The sequence below is a fragment of the Trachemys scripta genome, chromosome 18 (genome assembly GCF_013100865.1).
Source record: "Trachemys scripta elegans isolate TJP31775 chromosome 18, CAS_Tse_1.0, whole genome shotgun sequence".
Taxonomy (NCBI): domain Eukaryota; kingdom Metazoa; phylum Chordata; order Testudines; family Emydidae; genus Trachemys; species Trachemys scripta.
The window spans coordinates 1,461,999-1,480,849 of record NC_048315.1 but is presented as its reverse complement, the minus strand read 5'-3'; the positions used below and the strand labels follow the sequence as shown (position 1 = coordinate 1,480,849).

At 64.0% G+C, this 18,851-nt stretch overlaps 2 protein-coding genes across 6 annotated transcripts in view; one reads left to right on the top strand and one right to left on the bottom strand.

Annotated features, from left to right (window-relative positions):
• RAB34 (RAB34, member RAS oncogene family) overlaps positions 1-4,927 on the top strand; it is a 9,908-nt gene extending 4,981 nt beyond the window's left edge. For 4 of the 5 annotated variants that reach the window (XM_034752750.1, XM_034752747.1, XM_034752751.1 and 1 more), the window contains exons 4-11: positions 808-876; positions 1,611-1,712; positions 1,786-1,850; positions 2,161-2,212; positions 2,807-2,888; positions 3,148-3,238; positions 3,652-3,759; positions 4,122-4,927. In XM_034752750.1, the coding sequence (XP_034608641.1) occupies positions 808-876; positions 1,611-1,712; positions 1,786-1,850; positions 2,161-2,212; positions 2,807-2,888; positions 3,148-3,238; positions 3,652-3,759; positions 4,122-4,189 (637 nt within the window). In that variant the 3' untranslated portion in view covers positions 4,190-4,927. The remainder of the gene's footprint in view (positions 1-807; positions 877-1,610; positions 1,713-1,785; positions 1,851-2,160; positions 2,213-2,806; positions 2,889-3,147; positions 3,239-3,651; positions 3,760-4,121) is intronic. The other variant, XM_034752752.1, reaches the window with a different exon arrangement.
• Positions 4,838-11,071, bottom strand: LOC117867576 (adenine phosphoribosyltransferase-like). The gene is made up of 6 exons (XM_034752753.1): positions 10,932-11,071; positions 9,782-9,939; positions 8,982-9,075; positions 8,577-8,723; positions 8,126-8,221; positions 4,838-5,790 (listed from the first exon to the last, which is right to left on the bottom strand). The coding sequence occupies exons 2-6, from the start codon at positions 9,902-9,904 to the stop codon at positions 5,633-5,635; spliced, it is 618 nt and encodes a 205-aa protein (XP_034608644.1). The 5' UTR covers positions 9,905-9,939; positions 10,932-11,071; the 3' UTR covers positions 4,838-5,632.
• Positions 11,072-18,851: the final 7,780 nt, after the last annotated feature.

The window sequence follows — 18,851 nt, the reverse complement described above, 5'->3', positions numbered from 1 at the left end:
GGGGGGAGCAGTGGGATGGGGTGCGTGGGGAGAGCAGTGGGATAGGGTGCATGGGGGGAGAAATGGGGTGTGTGGGGGGAGCAGCAGGATGGGGTGCGTGGGGGGAGCAGTGGCATGGGGTGCATGGGGGAGAGATGGAATGCATGGGGGGAGCAGCGGGATGGCGTGCATGGGGGAGAAATGGGTTGTGTGGGGGAGCAGCGGGGCGGGGTGCGCGGGGGGAGAAATGGGGTGTGTGGGGGGAGCAGCGGGATGGGGTGCATGGGGGAGAAGTGGGTTGTGTGGGGGAGCAGCGGGGTGGGGTGCGCGGGGGGAGAAATGGGGTGTGTGGGGGGAGCAGCGGGGTGGGGTGCATGGGGGGAGCAGTGGTGCGGGGTGCATGGGGGAGAAATGGGGTGCCCGGGGGGAGCAGCAGGACGGGGTGCGCGGGGGGAAGGTGAGGTTCAGGTTTCCGAGCAGGCTGGTTTTGACGAACACCTGGAGGAGGGGAGGCTAATTGCCTGGACTCGTTAGCTTCCTGAGCAGATGGAGGAGCCTGCCTGGGTGTCTGAGGTTACCAGGAGACAGCTGCTCCGGCGATTACTCAGTACCCCAGTGGAAGCTGGCATGCACTGGGAATGGGCAGGGAGCCCTGGGAGCACCCGCTCAGCATGGCAGCGAGTGCAAGCACTGGAGACACCAAACCGTCCCATGGCCCCTCGGGGGGAGGCTGCTGGCCCAGCCACCAGCTGTGGGAGCTGGCGCTGCCCATCCTGGGTGGGGGAACGGGAGCTCACAGCTGACAACGACGTGCCCGGCTCTCCCCAGCAGGTTTAAGATCTCCAAGATCATCGTGGTGGGAGACCTGTCAGTGGGCAAGACCTGCTTAATCAACCGGTAGGTGGGGCTGCCTGGGGGTGGGCGGGACTGCGCTGCCAGGGCCCCAGGAAGGGGGAAAGGCCCCTCTCTGGGAGGGGGGAAGTGTCGTTTATTATCTCAGGGCCAGGCCCCACTGTGCAGGGCACTGCGCAAACACATAGGAGGCACGGTCCCTGCTCTCCGGGGCTATGGGGAGTCTGCCAGTGGCCTAGACTGTTCCAGACACCCCTGATCCCCAGGCTGGCCCCCCAGCCCCCGAGTCGGTGCTATGGGGTGTCCCCACTTCCCGTTTGCTTCTGGCGCTGCTTTAGGGGGGCTTTTCGGGGAGGTTTGCCTGGGAAGGTGTCGACTTGTCCAAGAGCAGGCTCAGGGTCTGGCCCCCTGAGGCTCCGGGCTTGTCAGCTCCGTAGAGCTCGGCCTGTTTATTGCTTGGATGGGAGAGTCCCAGGAGAATCCAGGTGAGTCGGTTGAGCAGTTTTCCCCTGTCAGTACAGAACTAACACCCCATCGTGGGCTGCTTAGGACACTGGCTCCCCGAGTCCTCCCTTGGCAGTTAGCTAGACACAGACTGTTCCTTCACTTCCTCTCCCAGTGGTATCTCACTGGGGAGCAGCTGGTACCCAGCTGCTGTGTCGCACCCAAGAGGGGGTTGCATTTCAGTGGTGGGTCCCTGGGTCCCTGGCAGGAAGCCCCAGGGGGCCAGCCCTTTGTATACTGACCCCCCAGCTCCACCGGCTGGGTCTCCCCCGCAGGTTCTGCAAGGACACATTCGATAAGAACTACAAGGCGACCATCGGGGTGGACTTCGAGATGGAGCGCTTTGAGGTGCTCGGCGTCCCCTTCAGCTTACAGCTGTGAGTACCGACTCAGCCCAGCCTCTCGGCCCTCCCGTCACAGCCACAGCTAACCCGCTGCCCCTCTCCCCAGGTGGGACACGGCCGGCCAGGAGAGGTTCAAGTGCATCGCATCCACCTACTACCGCGGAGCACAAGGTGAGGACCAGGGTCCAGGAGTGTGCGGGGCGCCAAGAGCCAGGGGCTTGTACCCCAGTCCTAATGAGCAGCCTGCTGCAATAAACCCTAAAATCACAAACACACCGCCCTGCCGGCAACCCTACCATAACAAACACGTGGCCCTTCCATAACAATCTGGCCCCTGCAGGCCCAGTGCGAACTATCGGCCCTACGCCAAGCACAGGCTGGTGCTCTTGATAACAAGCACACAGGGTTTGGGGGTCCCTCTCAGCCCTGTGTTGGTTCCCCCCAGCCCCCCGTCTCTCACCTCCTCTCGCTCTCCCCCCAGCGATAGTGATTGTGTTCGACGTGAACGACGTGGCGTCTCTAGCGCACACCAGGTACGGTAACGCCAGCTCAGAGGGCGAAGGGACTCTTCTTGCAGGGAGCGGGGGGCAGGGGTGACGGCAGTGTAGGGTGGGGGGGCAGCGACCAAGGGGGGGCTCAGGGCAATGGCAGCCAAGGGGGGCTGGGCAGAGGGGAGGGAAGATGGCAGTCAGCAGAGCCAGAGGACGCGGGGGGGAGCAGGGTTTGTAACTGACAAGTGAGGATTTCTAGAGGTCTGGCTAGGGAGGCACTGGGGGCTGGGGGAGGCGCAGGGGGCTGTGGCCTGGGGGAGGCGCAGGGGGCTGTGGCCTGGGGGAGGCGCTGGGGCCTGGGGGAGGCGCAGGGGGCTGGGGGAGGCGCAGGGGGCTGGGGCCTGGGGGGGGGGATTCGAGGCGTAAGGGGACCAGGCTGTAGGTCAGGGTGTGGGGGTTGGGTGCAGGCACTGGGCCATGCGGGGGCTGAAGGTGGGGGGCCGGGGGTAGGGCTGAGCTGGGGGGCTGTTTGCTGCCATCCCTAGGGCCGGGCTGAGTGGGCATCTGGCTCTGTGGAAGTCTCAGAGCCCAGGGCCCCGCCTGCCTCCCCGGCTAATGGCCTCTCTCGCCCTCCAGGCAGTGGCTGGCCGACGCCCTGAAGGAGAATGACCCCTCCAACGTGATCCTCTTCCTGGTGGGCTCGAAGAAGGATCTGAGTGTGAGTGTGGGTCCCAGCCCCCCCAAGCTGAATGGTGCTTGCCGGGGAGAGCCTGGGGCCACCCCTCATTGTCCTGGGGGGCTCGACTCAGCAAACTCCCTAGGACAGAGCCCTGGGGTCGATCTAGGCCATGGAGCTGCCTTCCATCCCCCTGTCTGTCCCAGCCAGCCCCCAGGAGCCGTCCCCCCAGCACTCCACGGGCCCCTGCCATGGGGCTGGTCCCAGGGCTCAGGCGGTGACCTCCTGTCTCCTCCCGCAGTCGCCTGCACAGTACAGCCTCATGGAGAGAGACGCCATCAAGGTGGCCAAGGAGATGCGGGCGGAGTACTGGGCTGTCTCCTCGCTCACCGGTGAGTGCCGGGGCAGGCTGTGATGGGGGGGGGTCAGAGGGGAGAGGTGCCCCTGGCTGCTGCCTCTCTCGGCCCCCTAGAGTGGAGGTCTGGTGCCCCCAGGGCTGAAGCATAGCCCAGTTTTCCCAGCTGGCATCACTGTTGAGGGGTCTGACCACCCTTTGCCCCCCACCCCCACACTCTGCATTCCTGCCCCCAGACCTCACCTCAGCACACTCGTGCCTGTGCCAGCCTCAGACACCGAGCGCCCTCTGCCCCTCTGTGGGCATCGCCCTGGGCACGGCTCACTGCTGGCAGGCGGTGACCACGCAGCTGCCCACGGCTCGGTGTACCCCAGAGTACGGTCCCAGCACTGGCACATCCCCGGGGCTGGGAGCCAGGGACGGAGGGGTCACTGTCGACTCTCTGGGCAGGGGAGAACGTGAGGGAGTTTTTTTTCCGCGTGGCCTCGCTGACCTTCGAGAGCAGCGTGCTGGCCGAGCTGGAGAAGAGCAGCGCCAGGAAGATCGGGGACGTCGTGCGTGAGTATCCACCTCGCGGCTGCTGGGATCCCAGCCAGCACCACCACTGTACATTGAGCTGACGCCCGGGGGCATCTAGCGCTGGGCTGGCTCCGCTAGGTAACCGAGAGCAGGGGCAGGGCCAGGCTCCTCCCCACGCCCTGCAACCCGCCTGGCGCTGCCCTAGGGGCACCCTCCGGCTCTGGGGGAGAGCCGCAGCCAGCTTCCCACGGGAGCTGCAAGTGGGCAGCTGGGAACAGCTGGTGGCACTCCCGACCCCGGCAGGCTTGGAGCTGGCAGCCCGGGCGAAGGTCTCTGTGGCACTGGAGGGGGCTGGGGCGCTCACTGTACTTCCCGGGATCCCACGTGTGCTGCTTTCCTAGGGATTCACAGCACGGACAGCGACCTGTACCTGACGGCGCAGAGGAGGAAATCCAAGTGCTGCGGCTGACGGGGGACGCCAGCCCCGCCCCGCTGTGTGCACTGAACTCTCTTCGCTACCAAAGAGCTGCTGGCGGATCCCAGCTGTGGGCCTGCGGGGGCTGGTGCCTGCTCAGCGCAGATCCCTCCCCCCGGCTCAGCTCCTGCCCCCGCCGCTCACCCAGAACTATTCCTTCCCTCTGCGCCCTGGGCCGGGGCAGCTGGGAACCACGGCCTGGCTCCGGCTCCTGGCCTGGGGCTGGGCTGAAGCATAGGCAGAGCTGGCGGCACCGCTCCTTGCCCTGACCGGCCGGGTGGGCGATGGAGGCAGTTGAGCATCCCTGGTTCTGCGCCCTGCAGTGCCCCCTCCTAGCTGGGACAGGAATCCCCCCTCCCTCCCTCCCTCCCGGGCTAGGGCACAGCGTGGTCTCTGCGTGCCCCGGCCCTGTCCCCTGCTGGCCTGGTGGCTGGTGCTGGCTGGGCAGGGCGCTGCCCTGGTTTCGCTCCAGTGGTGTTAATGCTGCCAGGAGCCGGCCGCGGAGCCAGGCAGCGTCCTGCCCACCTACCGCAACAAGAGTCAGGAAGCAGCTGGAGCAGTAGCCTGGGACTTGCCCCACTTCCGCCTACCGAGACCCTGCTGCCTGCAGAGAAAGGGAAGAGACTGCACAAGCTCGTTAACTATGCAAATCAGTGTGTAATCAACAAAGGGGAGAGGTCTCCTGGCGCTGATGCTATGGAATAAAGCCGAATTTCTACGCTTTTTTAAAAAAAAGAAAATACCCAGTGATTGGGGGTGTGGAGAGCAGTACTGGCCGGATTTCCCCTGGGAGCGAGGGTGCGAAGCATTCTGTGACGCCTCGGCAGGGTGGGAGCTGCTGGGGGGCGGGGGGGCGGTGTGAGGGGCATCAGAACAAGGAGGAAGCAGCTTGGGGCTGCAGCCCCATCCCCCCGACACACTGACCGCCCAGCAGCTGAGCGCCCAGCCAGCCAGAGGAAGAAGGAGCAGCGTGCCTGATTTCAGACAGACGCTGGGGGCGCTGCCAGCAGGGAGCTGGGCCATGCCCAGACCAAGATTTCCTTCTGCTCTCAGGGAGTAACAGACTTCAGGGAGGCGACCTAGGGCTCCCCAGGGCAGCAGCTGGGTGGGGGTGTTGGCAGAGGTGGGGGCCGGCGTGGGGCAGGTTTGATACGCAGCAGCAAGTGGTGAGATTGCTCCCCAGACGCAGGGGCGCAGCTGGTGTCTGAGCACTGTCCCTGCCCACGTGATGCAGCCATTCTGGAGGGCATCTGTGATTAGTAAGGGTTACATGGCTTAATTGGATTAGACTGGGGTGGGGGAGGGGAAGCAGCTCTTCTGGAAGCTGTGACCCCTCCCTTCCGGCCTCTGGGAGCAGGGACAACCCACGGGCCATGGAGCAGGTGGTCCTGGGCACCTTGGTGCAAGGCTCAGCTGCAGGGCAGGAGATCCCGTTAATTATGCCTGGCCAGGCGTGGTCCCAAAGGCCTGGAAGGACTCCAGCTGGTGCCTGTTGAATTGGGGCATCAGGTGCTGGGGGACACACTGTGAACACTTGTAATGCTCCTGGATCCACTTGCCACCCTCACTGTCCTCGATGCAGATGGCAGCGATGCCTGTGCGACAGGGAGCAGAGTGGGGGGGTTACGGCGGGGACCCGGACAACCAGAGGCCCTCGAGCTCAGTGCTGGCTGAGCTGGGCAGTGCCTGGGGAGGGGCCGTGGCGGGAAGGCTGCATTGCTGTTGGCACAGCTGCGTCCACACTCCCCGTGCCAGTCGCTGTGGGGGGGTGCCACCCTCTGCTGGGCACTGCCAAGGATGGGCAGCAGCCCACACACGGCAAGAACCAACCAGCGCTGTCAATGACGCACGCCAGCCTGTGCCCTCGCCCCAGGAGACAGCCCAGGCCCAACACTGCATGAGTGACCAGTTGCATTATGGGGGGAGTTCACCTTGCTCAGGAACCTCTGGCTGGGGCAGGCCTGATCCCATCGGCAAACCCGACTTTCTCCTGCCCTGTCCGGGGGGCAAGACAATGCGAGGCAGCACCCGGCTCCCCTGGGTCAGGGCGCTGCCTCTCACTGCGGGGACAGACTCCACCAGCAAAGGGGCTGATGCTTCAGGCCAAACTGTGGAGGGGAGAGACTGGGCCCGCCCCCCCCCGACACCCTACCAGGACTCTGGCCAGTCATACCTGTCTATTTCCTGTAATTTGGGGCACTTAAATGGAGCTGCTCCTTCCCTTGGAGCAGGAGCGTCATAGAGCCATCAACCTGGAGCACCTCCTGGTGGCCTGCTGCAGTTCTGCCAGCGCATCTCTGCCTCAGTTTCCCCTAGTGGGCTTCAGTAAATCCAATGAGGCTTCTATATATTGAACTGCACCCCTTCGGGGGTGTGACGAAGTGGGACTGTTCTTAATGTTTCCTCTGAATACTGTGTGGGTGCCTCAGTTTCCCCTATGCATGTCTTAAGTCTCCAGTGTGCATTCATGGCTGACTCTGTATCCTAGCAAAAAATGGCCGTGGCCCTTCCCCCCTGCAAGGGGATAGCTAAAGGTGAACAAAGGGGTCAGGTGACCTCCTGGCCCGGGAAAGAGACAAAGCCCAGAGGAGGAGGGTCTGGAGGGTGAGTCAGTTTGGAGCTGTCTGGGGACTAGGAGTGAGTGCAGACAGGGGTGTCTAGCTCATGGGACCCCAGAATGGACCCAGCTGAGGGATCCGGTTCTCTGGACCTACAAGCTCTGTTTTAGACCGTGTTCCTGTCATCTAATAAACCTCTGTTTTACTGGCTGGCTGAGAGTCACATCTGACTGCGAAGTGGGGGTGTGTGCAGGACCCTTTGGCTTCCCCAGGACCCCGCCTGGGCGGACTCACTGTGGGAAGCACACGGAGGGGCAGAGGATGCTGAATGCTCCAAGGAGAGACCCAGGAGGTGAAGCCGTGGGGGGCAGAGGTAATCTTAGTCCATCAGCCCCACTTATGTCCATCCAGATCCCTCCCCAGCAAGGCTCTCTTGACCCAGACCCCACTTCCGGAGCCAGGGCTTGTCATCAGCTAGGGGAAGGGTCCGCACAGGGGACAAACCACAACGATCCTGCCTCGAGACTGTAATTCCTGTGCTCTGGGGCTTCTGCTGCTACCGGCTGAAGTCCTTGCATGGGCTAGGGTCTGCTGAGCTGTGGCATTCATAGCACCTCCCTTTCAAAGCCTCTCCCACCAGGCCCACTCTTCCTCAATTTCCCTTCTGGGTGAGCCCCATCACCAGCTTCCTCCTGAAGCCCTCCCCGTGGGAGCTCTCTTATTCTGGGAACTGGGCCTCTCGCCCAGAGCCTCTCTCCTCTGTCCCACACGGCCCAGAGCCTCCTTTTTAGCTTGCCCAGGTGTTTCCCTGCCTAATTAACGGCCTCCCATCCCAGCACCTCCAGGAGTTCCCCTAGTCCCAGGTGAACCTGAGTTGCCTCGTTACCCCTTGTGGAGCCTGTCAGAGGCAGGTGGCCCTGACTCCTTCAGAGGGCCAGCTACCCTCCGAGAGGGGCCTGTGTGATAATGGGGGAGGGGGCTCATGCCCTTCTCAAATCTGCCCCACCCAGGTGGGTGCCCCCGCAGCACTGTGGAGACCTCTACACTTGCTCCACTGTGTGAACCCAGATGAGGGGTTTAATGACACAATGGCTGGCCCAGTGCTGGGGACGTTTCAGTTGTGAAAAGGTTTCTGGTTTTCATCACCAACACGGAGATTTCAAACATTTCAGTCCAACGTTCTGGGGTTTGGGTTGGAAACTTTTCAGGGGAAATGTTGGTTAAGGAAAAACCTGAGACTCTTCCAACATTTCCCACGCCCAGCGATCGCCTTGTCCACGTGGCTCCGTTTCCTGCCCCGCCGGGCTCCAGGCTGGGCGTGATCACAGCCCTTTGGCCAGCCCCCCGCCCCATGCATCATGCTGCCCCCTACCTGCAATCACTCCCCCTTGCTGCTCCACCAGCTGGATGGCAGCGCGCATGGTTCCCCCCGTTTCAATCCACTGGTCCACCAGTAAGACACGCAGACCTGGGGTGCAAGGGCTTGGTTAGGTGGGTTTCTCCCCACAGACCCCTCCCTCTGCTGGCGCCTTGATGCCGTTACCTGCAGCCCAACAGACAGACTCGGGCTGGGGCAGAGCCCTCAGACAGGCAGTAATGGTGCCCGTGGGATGCCAGGGAGGTGCTCTGCTGCTCTCTGGGAGCTCTGCCATGGAGCTAGGCACCTGGAGCAGGTGAGGCGTAGAGGGGGTGCTGGGCCCATGCTTAGGTGAATTCGAGGAGAGGGCCCTTCCCACAGGACAGAAGATGGGTGGCAGCGCCCGAGGGCAGTAGCCAGGCACCAGAGCCCGGGGGCTGCTGGCCGTGCCTGCCGCAGCTCTCACCTGGCTGGATGGCGTCCGTCCTCATCTCCAGCAGCTTCTGGCGGGCCGAGTAGTCGGTGTAGGGCTGCGTGCAGGTCTCCACACAGAGGTGTCCGGCTTTGCGGATGGCCAGGAAGCCTTTCTGCAGGGTGCTGGCTATGGCAGCGCCTGGCACAAGGGCAAGCAGAGGAGTGAATGGGCACTGATGCCCTGGGAGATGGGGCACAGCCCTGGAGGGGCCAATGGAGCTTGTAACCAGCTAGCACAGGGAAAAGACTCTGCCCCGAGCGCCCCAGCAAGGAGAGGGCAGGCCAGCGCCCAGGTGAACCCTTTGTTCACTGGAGGTCAGGTGGTGCCCTCACCCCAGCACACACTCCCATCCCTAGCCCCGAGGGAGGAGACACCCGGGAGAGGCCGGCGGGTTACCTAGGATGAAGCCCATGGCGTCGATTCCAGCGACCAGGTCGATGGGGTCTTCGCAGAAGGGCTGGAGCAGGTCCGCAATGCAGTCCTGCAGGCCCTGGGGAGACGGCAGAGCTGCTGAGGGTGCCGCCCGCCCGCCCAGTCTGGAGCAGAGATGCCAGCACTAACTGGACGGTGCTCACTTCATCGCTAGGTGGCTGGGCATGGGACCCAGGCCCTCTGAAGGGACACCGCTGGCCCCTGCGTTGGCACCGAGCCAGCCCCCTCAGGCAGCATGGCCGGGAGAGCTAGGCAGCCAGTCCCCTCCTGCTCTGCTCAGTGGGAGCCAGTCTGCCAGGCAGCGCCTAGGTACTGCCTGCGTCCCCCTGATCGGCTCAGAGCCAGCGGGTGCCCGGCCAGCGACGCCCTGGGAGCAGGGTCAGCAAGGCAGAGCCCTAGGCTGCTTTCCATGCCCAGGTGTCCGAGTCTGCAGCCCATCGTGTCCCGGGTCTCCATGCCCAGGGATTGGGGCCCATCCTCCCCCTCACTAACCCACCAGCCCAGCACCATGGGATGCCTGGCAGAGGCTGGTGCCAAGCAGGCCCTGCTCACTCACCTGGCCAGCTGTGCCCATCACCACGGGGCTGGGGCGTGGCTAGCTAGGGCGGGTGACCCTCCTGGCTCTCCTCTTCCCCAGGAAACAGGCAGGGCCTTTAACCCCCCCCTCCCCCGGCTACACACCCCTGGGCCCAGAAACCCTGCAGCTAGAAAGCTTGCCACGTGCAGCCCCCTTCCTTACTGGGGGTAGGGGTGGGGGGCCCTACCTGCCGGTGACAGTACAGCCTGGAGGGGTCAAGCCAAGCGTAACTGGGGCCCTTGACATTCGGAGCCATGAGCGCTAAGTACCATCCCGTCTCTCGGCTGGCGGGAACACGCCGCAGGTCCATGAGCGCATGGAGGGGCAGGGCCCAGATGGAACCAGCTGCACGGGAAGAAGAGTCGGCCCTAAATGCGCTGGCGTGGCTGGCAGGAGAGACGCTCAATGGGCACCTCACCCACCTCCTACCGCCCAGCAAAGCGGCTCACTGCAGTGCACCATGGGAGCAGAGAGCAGACCCCCCATGGCAGGGGCCTGCGGCTCACAGGCAGCCCAGGAACCACAGAGCAGCCTGTGGGCCCCAGGAAAGGAGCCGGGATGAGCCGAGCTCAGGGATGAGCTGGCTTTGCACGGGAAGTACCTGCCAGGCCCTCACATCTGGAGCAGAGTCCAGCCACCCAGCTGCTCTATTTACCGGCAGGCTGCTCTCTCACCGCTCGAAACGAGCAAAGTCTGGACAACTTGGCATCCGGGGCCTGAGTCCTAGACGCTGGAGGTGGGCTCAGTGCTCCAGTGTCTGAAATAAACAACTGCAGGATCCCATGGTCAGGGGCTACCCTGCAATAACAAACCTGCACAGCTCTACACTTGTGAGCAACCCTGCAATAACAAACCAACACCAACCAGTGCTTGGAAACAACCCTGCAATAACAAACCAACACCAACCAGTGCTTGGAAACAACCCTACAACAACAAACCAATGCTGCCCAGTGCTTGTGAGCAACCCTACAATAACAAACCTGCGTGCTGGAGCGCACACAACATTCAGCAAGGAAACAGCTTTCATTGTCAAGTTTCCTACTGGTTAGTACAAGCGAGGAGGAGTAAGGCTGGGAGGGGCCTGGCCTCCCAGTAACCCCCCCAACCCCTTGGCATCCAGGCAACGCTGCACAGTCCCTGGAGACCAGTCGGGATTGCTCCAGGGGCCCTGGCTGGGCCAACCCTCAGGTCCTTCAGCCCGAGCCCTGGTGCATTTCATCCACCTTCCTGCCCCGTATCCCTCGCTTCCTATGGGCTGCTGCAGCTCATTCCCACTAACGTGCCCCAAGCAGGCACCCTTTAAATGCCCCCAAGCGGGGTCCAAGCTGGCTCAGTACCTGCAGGAGGGTCTCTGCTGTGGAGCCCTTGTCCCAGTGCTTCGGAGCCCTGGAGGACAGACTGCAGGCAGGCCACACCCACGTCCCTGCAGAGCCAAAGTGCAACTGGACACGGAGGAAGCTCCCGTCACAGACAACAACAGCTGGGGAAAGCTCAGGCCGGGGCCAAGGGCCGGTGAGCTCGCAGTGAGTTGTTCACCATCCAGTCTCAGGGCAAGCCCCAGAGAACACGGCCTGGAAGAAGGGACAGGAGGGAGAGGACGCCAAAGGGAGGGAGAGCCAGGGGACGCACGAGCCTTTGGAGCTCCCAATGGGAGAACACTGGTGTCCTTCCCCTGCGTGAGTGGCCCAAGTGCCCAGTGCAAGCCCAGGATCACCAGGGCCTGAGCCCTGTTCACACAGGGCCTGTCAGTCCTGTAGACAGGCAAGCGACTGCAGCACATCGCAGCCCCCAGCTAACGTGGAAGCTCGCCTGGGTAACCACAGCAGTGTCGCTACGGCAGGCAGCACATGGGCTGGCCCCGGGGGCAGCACCCAGGCTCTGCTCCCGCACCCGTGTGCCTGCACGTGGGACAATCCCAGCTTCTGACTGGCGGAGACAGACCCTGGGTCGCCTGGGACCATGACTGTCCGACTGCAAAGGCAGCTGGTTTCCTGCACACCCCTGCTCAGGCCTGAGTGCTCTACTCACCGGGCCCTCCGGCGGCTCCGCGTCACTGCCTCCACACCCTGCACACAGCTGCTCTTCCTCTGGGGTGGCACACGGCAGCCGAGCTCACCGCAAGTCAGGGCCGAGCTCGTCCCCCAGACTTTCCCCAAGCCTCCCGCACCCACGTGCTGGACAGGCCCTGGAGACTCATTGCAGAGGGAGCAGGGAGCCTCCCTAGTGACCCTGCAGGGTGGAGAGACCCCCAGGTCCATGGTGTGGTTGCCTGGGGAAGGGGAGCCCAGTGAAGCGCCTTATCAACATCCTGACTCCCCCTCCCCCAGCACTCCTGAGCCATGGTGCCCCCTGCCAGCACTGCTTGAGCCAAGCAAGCCTCCTGAGAGCCAGGGGACCGAATAGCACCTGGGTCTCTCTCGGGACCAGCCCCCAGGGCGGGAGCCTGGGGAGCACGGGCTGGAACCAAGCCCAGCCAGACCCCAGGAGAAGTATCTGGAGCCCATGGCCGGCTCCTGGCTGCCTGGCACAGTCCTGCCCCGGATTGGGAGCACCCTCCGCACGCAGAGCCGCCCAGTTCCATGCCCTTCACTGGCACTGCCCCCTGGGCTACGTGCCCAACATCTGACCCCTCCTGCGGCCTTCGCTTTGCCCCAGCGGTGATCCCCGCGCCCTGGCACTGTGGAAGGGGTAGGGGGCCACTGTCACGGAGGGTGGGGGAGACCAGGCCCTGCACCCCCGGCTTCCTGTGATTCACCATGACTCTCAGCCAGCCAGTAAAGCAGAAGGTTTATTTAGACGACAGGAACACAGGCCAAAACAGGTCTTGCCGGTACCAACAACAGCCTCCTCCCCCTTTAGTTAGGTCCATCTGGGGGCCCCAGGGAGGCCACTGCCCTGTTGGGAAGCCCAAGCCCCATCGGGGCGCCCCTCTCCATTTTCCAGCCAGCTCCAAACTGAAACTCCCTACAGCCTTCTCCTTTCTGGCCTTCCCCTGGCTCCTCCCCCAGCCTTTGTGTCCTTTGTCCAGTTTTCCCGGGCAGAGGTGTCACCTGGCCTCGAACCCCCTCCTGGGTTCTCAGGTTACATGCTCAGGTCTGCTCCCTTCCCCAAGGCAGGCAGCCCCAGCACAACTCCCCTGCAACCTTCCCAGGTCAATACTCCCCACTCAGCATCCAAATAACACATCAGGAACAGTCCCACTTGGTCACAGACACACTGCTGCTTTCTTGCTTTGCTGGGCTCGCGTGTGCACAGGAAGAACCTTGTCCCCAGTGTGAATTCATTCTCCAGAGACCCCGTCCCTCGTGCACAAGGACCTTGTCGCTGCTCGCTCGGGGGCTGGGGTCATGGCAGCACAAGGCACCATCGGCCCAGGGCGGGGGAAGCATCAGGCATCAGGCAGGGGCTTCCTGGCATGGCCTGTCTCCCCCCGTGCCCCCTGCAGGGCTGGCTCACATGCAGGCTGGTGCCTTCACCTGGTTTCACCTGAACAAACGTGTTGAGAACCCCATCGCCCTGTGGGGAGGGCCTGGGCGTCAGCTGGGGGCACAGAGTCCAGGGTCCCTCTCCCCGGCCCTGCAGAGCGGGGCAGGGCCTGTCTGGTGGGGAGCAGGTGCCTGCACTCGAAGGGCTCTGCCTCCTGAGCGGCAGGGTTTGTGCAGCGAGCGGTCAGTCCCCCCAGGGACCCCATTCGAGCGGTGACCCGGGCATGGAGCCCGTAGGCCGAGACTAGAGACTGGGCAGCAATAGAGCGGGTCCCTTATAGCCACGCAGAGCTCGCAGGCCCGGTGCCCCCTCGATGGCCACCAGGGGGCGTAGTGGGTGAGCAGGTGGGGACGGGATCTCCTGCTCAGGGGGATGCCAGCGCTCGGCTGGCACCCCGGGAAGCACTGCATCCTCTCTGCTGCTGCACTGGGGCTGGTGCCCAGGTGGCGGGGTGTGCTGGGGCTCGGGGGGATGGACAGGGAGCACGCGGCTCCCCTGAGCTGAGCCCAGGGGCTCGGAAGGCTCGAAAGCAGGTGATGTTGGAAACCAGAGGGTGATGGGGATATGAGTTATCCGCTCAGCTCCCTGGCATCGGGCTGGCTGGTTACAGGCTGCACCCAAGTCAGGCCCTGCCCTCTGCCCCCACCATGGTATCCGAGACATCTGGCCCCACCCCAGCCTGCATTCCAGACATGGCCCTGCGGGCACAGCCCTGCCCCAGCAGCATGGAGGACATGGCAAACGCTGGCGAAGCAGCGTGGCACCATCACTGTCCATCACATCTGGGACCAGCTCACCTGCTGCCAGGGGAGAGCCCGGCCGTGTCCGTGCCGCAGGTGGGTGCTCCTCTGGCTGGCAATCAGCCGTTTGCCGCCCTGCCAGTGCACAGAGCCAGAGACCCGAGCAGATGTACAAAGTCAGGACACTCGCTAGCTGGATGGAAGCGACTGCCCCCGTCCCCACCCACCTAGTGCTGGGCCCCGGCCTGGCCCTGCACCCCCAGCAGCAGCTGGGCGGGGGCCACCGGATACCGACACATGCGGGGACCCCTGTGCTCCTGGGTGGGGGGGTTCGTAATGTGAAAACAGGCTGAGAAGGTAAAACCCAGCTGGCACCAGGTTGCGCATGCCAAGGTGATGTGACCCCGGGGGTGGCTGAACAAACGTGTGCTCGGCCATGTGCGGACGTTCCCAGTGCGTCACGCTGCCCCCCGGACGCGCTCCGCAGCAGAGCGCCCAGCCTGGGCTCCTCTCGGCCAGCCAGCGGGATTGCCAAGGGGGCTCACACATGGCTCATGAGACAAGTGGCCGGCGATGATAGAAATGGGAGGAAGAGGGGGCTCAGGGCCCCAAACTCATTGCACTGGTCACTGAACCTGCATTCATACCTATGTCCCCAGCGATAAAGGCTAGTGCCCCCTCACGACCCTCCCCTCTGGGTCTCGGCCCGTCCTGCCCCCCATGACCCTCTCCACTGGGTCTCGGCCCCTCCTGCCCCCCACGACCCTCTCCACTGGGTCTTGGCCCCCGTGTCCCCCATAACCTTCCCTACTGGGTCTTGGCCCCACCTGCCCCAGCTTCTCCCGGGGACGCTGCTGGGGCCTGGCGCTAGCTGTGTCTGGGGCCTGGGTGAAGGACTGCGCACGGCTGCATTGTGCTGGGGAACGCCAAGGTGTTTCTGGCCGGCTGATGGCTGAGACCTTTGTCCGTGCTGTTGGCTCCCAGGGTCCCTGCACATTCCACAGGGGCTTTGGCTGGGGCCAGGAGAGGTGGTGATGCCGCGGTGCCAGGAGGAGCCCGGGCCGGGAGCCAATTGGCCGAGCCGCCCTTAGACGAGCCAGGGCTCGCGTGTAGCTGACTGCACTCCCGTGGGCTGGCCCAGCAGGCCCGGGGAGATCAGTGGCCATGCCCTGGGGGTCAGGCTGGCTGGTTGCCAGAGTGCCCCACAGAGGCCAGTGTGGACACTGCAGTGTCTGTCATGAGTCCATGAGGCTGGGGTATGGGCCCTTGTCCTCCCAGCCCCCCACCTGTTTGCAGCCCCATGGCTTAGGGCAGCGTCGGGAAGGGCTGAGGTCAGAGAAGCTCCCTCATACCTGCTGGTCCCGGAGCCATGGAGCAGCAGGCTGGGGGTGGGCAGGGCTGGAGTCCCATGGGGACGCCTCTTCACTCCCCGGTAGGAAAAGCGTCATTCCCCCCCTTCCAACCAGCCTCCCCTCCCCTTCGGCCCATGCCCTACCCCACAATGCACCAGCTTAGCCCACCCCACAGAATCTGGCCAGAGCGCAGGGAACTCAGAACATTGTCTTTTAATAGCTCCCCTCTGAACCCGCGTCCCTCGGCAGCCACCGGGCACGTGGCGCTAGGAAGGGGGGCCAAGTGCCAGGGCCTCGGCAGGGCCCCTGGCAAAGCAGGGATTCCCAGGAGCTGCTCTGGGGCCTGCGTCTGACTCACAATCCTCATCAGGGTGCTCGACGATGGGCTCATGGGGTGGGACCTGGCAAGGGAAGAGTTAAAGGAATGTAACCACTAATGGAGCAGGCGCAGAGCACGAAATAATGCCAGGGAGCACACAGCGCGGGCACTGCCCCCACGCACTGCAGGACCCCCCCATGCCAGGGAGCACATGGCACATCCCCCACGCACTGCAGGACCTCCCCAAGCCAGGGAGCACACGGCATAGCCCCCACGCACTGCAGGACCCCTCTCCCCCAGTCATGGGCGAAACCCCAGGGAACTCTGGAAGAGTCCAGCACAAGTACACCCCACTGTGCACTGCAAAGCCCCCCCAGTGCTAAGAAGCATGACCTGCAGCATCTGCCCCCACCCCACTGGACCTGCAGCCTGGGCACACCTTGTCCTCCGTGGAGGAGAGCTACAGGCAAGGACTGAGCAAGGGCCTGGTGGCAGATTTCTCCTTCCACTTCCTCCCTGTGACAGAAGAGGCCTGGTCTCCCTGCCTGCGCCTTGGATGGCATCACCCCTGTGCAGAGCAAGGGCCAAGCAGGTGTGAACGCCACCCCATGGGAGTGGCAGAGAGTTCTGATTGGGTGGCCCTTCCCCTCCCCTGGCCCGCACAGGTGTGACTGTGTGGCACATGTTCCGCCCTGGGGTGTGGCCCGTAGGGTGGTGGGACTGCAGGGTTTCCCCTGATTTACAGAGCAGTGGGGGGGGTCTCGCCAGCCCATGCCCCCAGCTGGGCCAGACGCCTGCTGCCTGCTGTCCTGCCCAGCCTGTCGTGAAGCGGAGTCAGAGCCGGCCCAGCCCCGCGTGCCAGGTTCCCCACAGGCGAGTATCAGGAGCTGAGGGAGAAGAGCCCCTGGGTGACTTACCAGTGAGGATCTCCTCCTCGGCCGGGAGGGACAGTCCCTGATCAGCCGCAGCTGCTGCTCCCGGCTGTGCAGCTGAAAGCTGCTGGAACATCTCAGCTTCTGGCTAACTGTGCTCCCCATAAGCCCCACAGGCTCCAGTACCTTGTGCATGGATTGTGCCTGGAGAGCTAGGGCCAGGGCAAGTGGCTCCCAGCTGCCCAGCTCCTCGTCCAGCCAGCAACTCCAGAGAGCACCCGTCCCCGGAGCCGGGCTGAGACGCCAGCGCAGGGCCGAGTGCTTCCGAAGGGACTGGCCCTGGCCCAGGTGCGCTGGAATGAGCAGGAACCGGGGTTCCATCCCACCAGGTCATAGAGCCGCCCAGAATGGCCAGGGAGCACCGTGGAAATGTCCGAGTCACCGGCGTGCTTGGGGCAGGGGGCCGCAGGGAGCGTCGCCCGGCGCTGTTCTCAGGCAGACACTACTGCCAGGCCCACGAGGGAGGTCAGGCCCCGGCCAGGCTCTCGCAGCGCCCCCCCGCAGCCCCTTGGCTCAGGGGTTCCCCCCCCCACAACAGGCACATGCCCAGTCCCTCCTCTAGCTCAGGGATGGGGCCCCTCTCCCAGAACCTGCCTCTGGCGCCAGAGCCGTGTGCTGTTCCCCCTGCCAGGGGTGGTGCTGCTGGGTCTCCAGGGGGCTGCCCTGCATCTGGAAGGTGCAGGGTGCACGTCGCTCCAGGGCCAGCACGGTGCCCCCACATTGTGGGGGGGGAATGGCCCCAGTGCCGGTAACCAGTGCCCAGCTGCCATCTCCTCCCCACAGCCAGGGCAGCCAGGAGGTGCCTGCTGCCAACTTACCTGCCAAGCCAGGGGAAGGGGCTGGAGCAGGGGGAGGATGCTCAGTCCGTAAAGACCTGCAGTACCAGGCAGAGCGGGGTATATATGGCGACAGACAGACAGACGAGTGGAAGGCTGGCTAGAGGGGTGGGAAGGGACAGATAGACAGACGAGTGGAAGGCTGGCTGCAGGGGGTGGGAAGGGACAGACAGACGAATGGAAGGCTGGCTGGAGGGGGTGGGAAGGGACAGACAGACAGACGAGTGGAAGGCTGGCTGGAGGGGGTGGGAAGGGACAGACAGACAGATGAGTGGAAGGCTGGCTGCGGGGGGTGGGAAGGGACAGACAGACAGACGCCCCTGCGTCTTTCCGCTGGTCTCCTGGGCACTTTACATTCTGAGGCCCAGCTCTGGCGGCCTCTGCCTTGGCCCAGTGACACAATGCGCCACTTTGAGCCGGGCTGTGACTGTGAATTGTCAATGGGCTCCTTGAAAGGGGTTGTGTGAAACCAGTGAAGAAGGGTAACGAGCCCTGGCAACCGCTCCCAGGAGCTGTCAGCCTCCAGGGGCCAGGCAGCCAAGTCTGGCACTCAGCGAACCAGAGTAACCCTGGAAGCTGAGCTGTTAAAGGGACTGGGCCCACCTCGGAGCCAGGCTCCCAGGGAGCCCTGCACAGGCCAGTTCCCATCAAAATGCAGCTGGAGCGGGCCCGAGGGCTGCCGGTTGTTGGCCATGGAGGCGACCCAGCTGCCCCCCATCCTGCTGGTGCCCAGGCTTCCCAGCCGGACGGAGGCAGTGTCAGGTCTGGAATCCCTGCCTCCCTCCAGGCCGGCGTGAAGGAGCTGCCCAGAGGTTACAGACGCTGCCTGCCAGGCAGGGTTCTTGAATGGGGTACACGGGGGGCAGTGTCAGGCTGCAATTCTTGGGCAGAGATTTTAGAGACGCACCCCCAGCTCATCTGCCCATTCCCCAGTACCGTCCGGAGGCCAGGGGGCTGTCAGCTGGCCAGCAGCAGGGCAGCACCGGGAACTTGCTGAAAGCCCGCGGCCTGATGTTCATGGGCCAAAGCCAGAACCGACCCCCCCCCCGAGTACGCTAGGCCCCGCTGTGCTGCTCATGCAGGAGCCAGGCTGCTCAGCGCAAGGCCAAGCGCTGCATGCTGGAGCCTGTGGCCTCTGCCAGCTGCATCCCTGTAGTGGGAGGTAGCCCTGAGCCGCGCCATCCAACCCTGGGTACCTTGGACCCCCAGCGGCTGCAGCCCAGAGCGGGGAGGGCGGGTGCAGAGTCTGCCTGTGTGAGAACAGGGCGCGTTGCCTTGGCAGGTGCGGGCGGCAGCCCAGCCAGCGGGAGCCCACAGCACAGGGGCTGCCAGCCCCGTGTTAAAGGCCCCAGTCGATCGTGCGGCTTTTCCGTAATCCAGCCCAAGTCTCTAGGCTCCTTAATGCAACTTTTATTAATATGCTGAAGAGGCGTTCTTGGCATGAATTCCCGTGGTGACGCCCCCTGCTCCGGCCTGGCCGCTGCCTCACAAAGGGCCCTGTCCCGGCACAGGGACAGGAACATGAAAGAGCCGATGGCGTGTTCGGGTGGAGGCAAAACCTGAAAGGAACCTGAGTCCTATGGGCCCTGCAA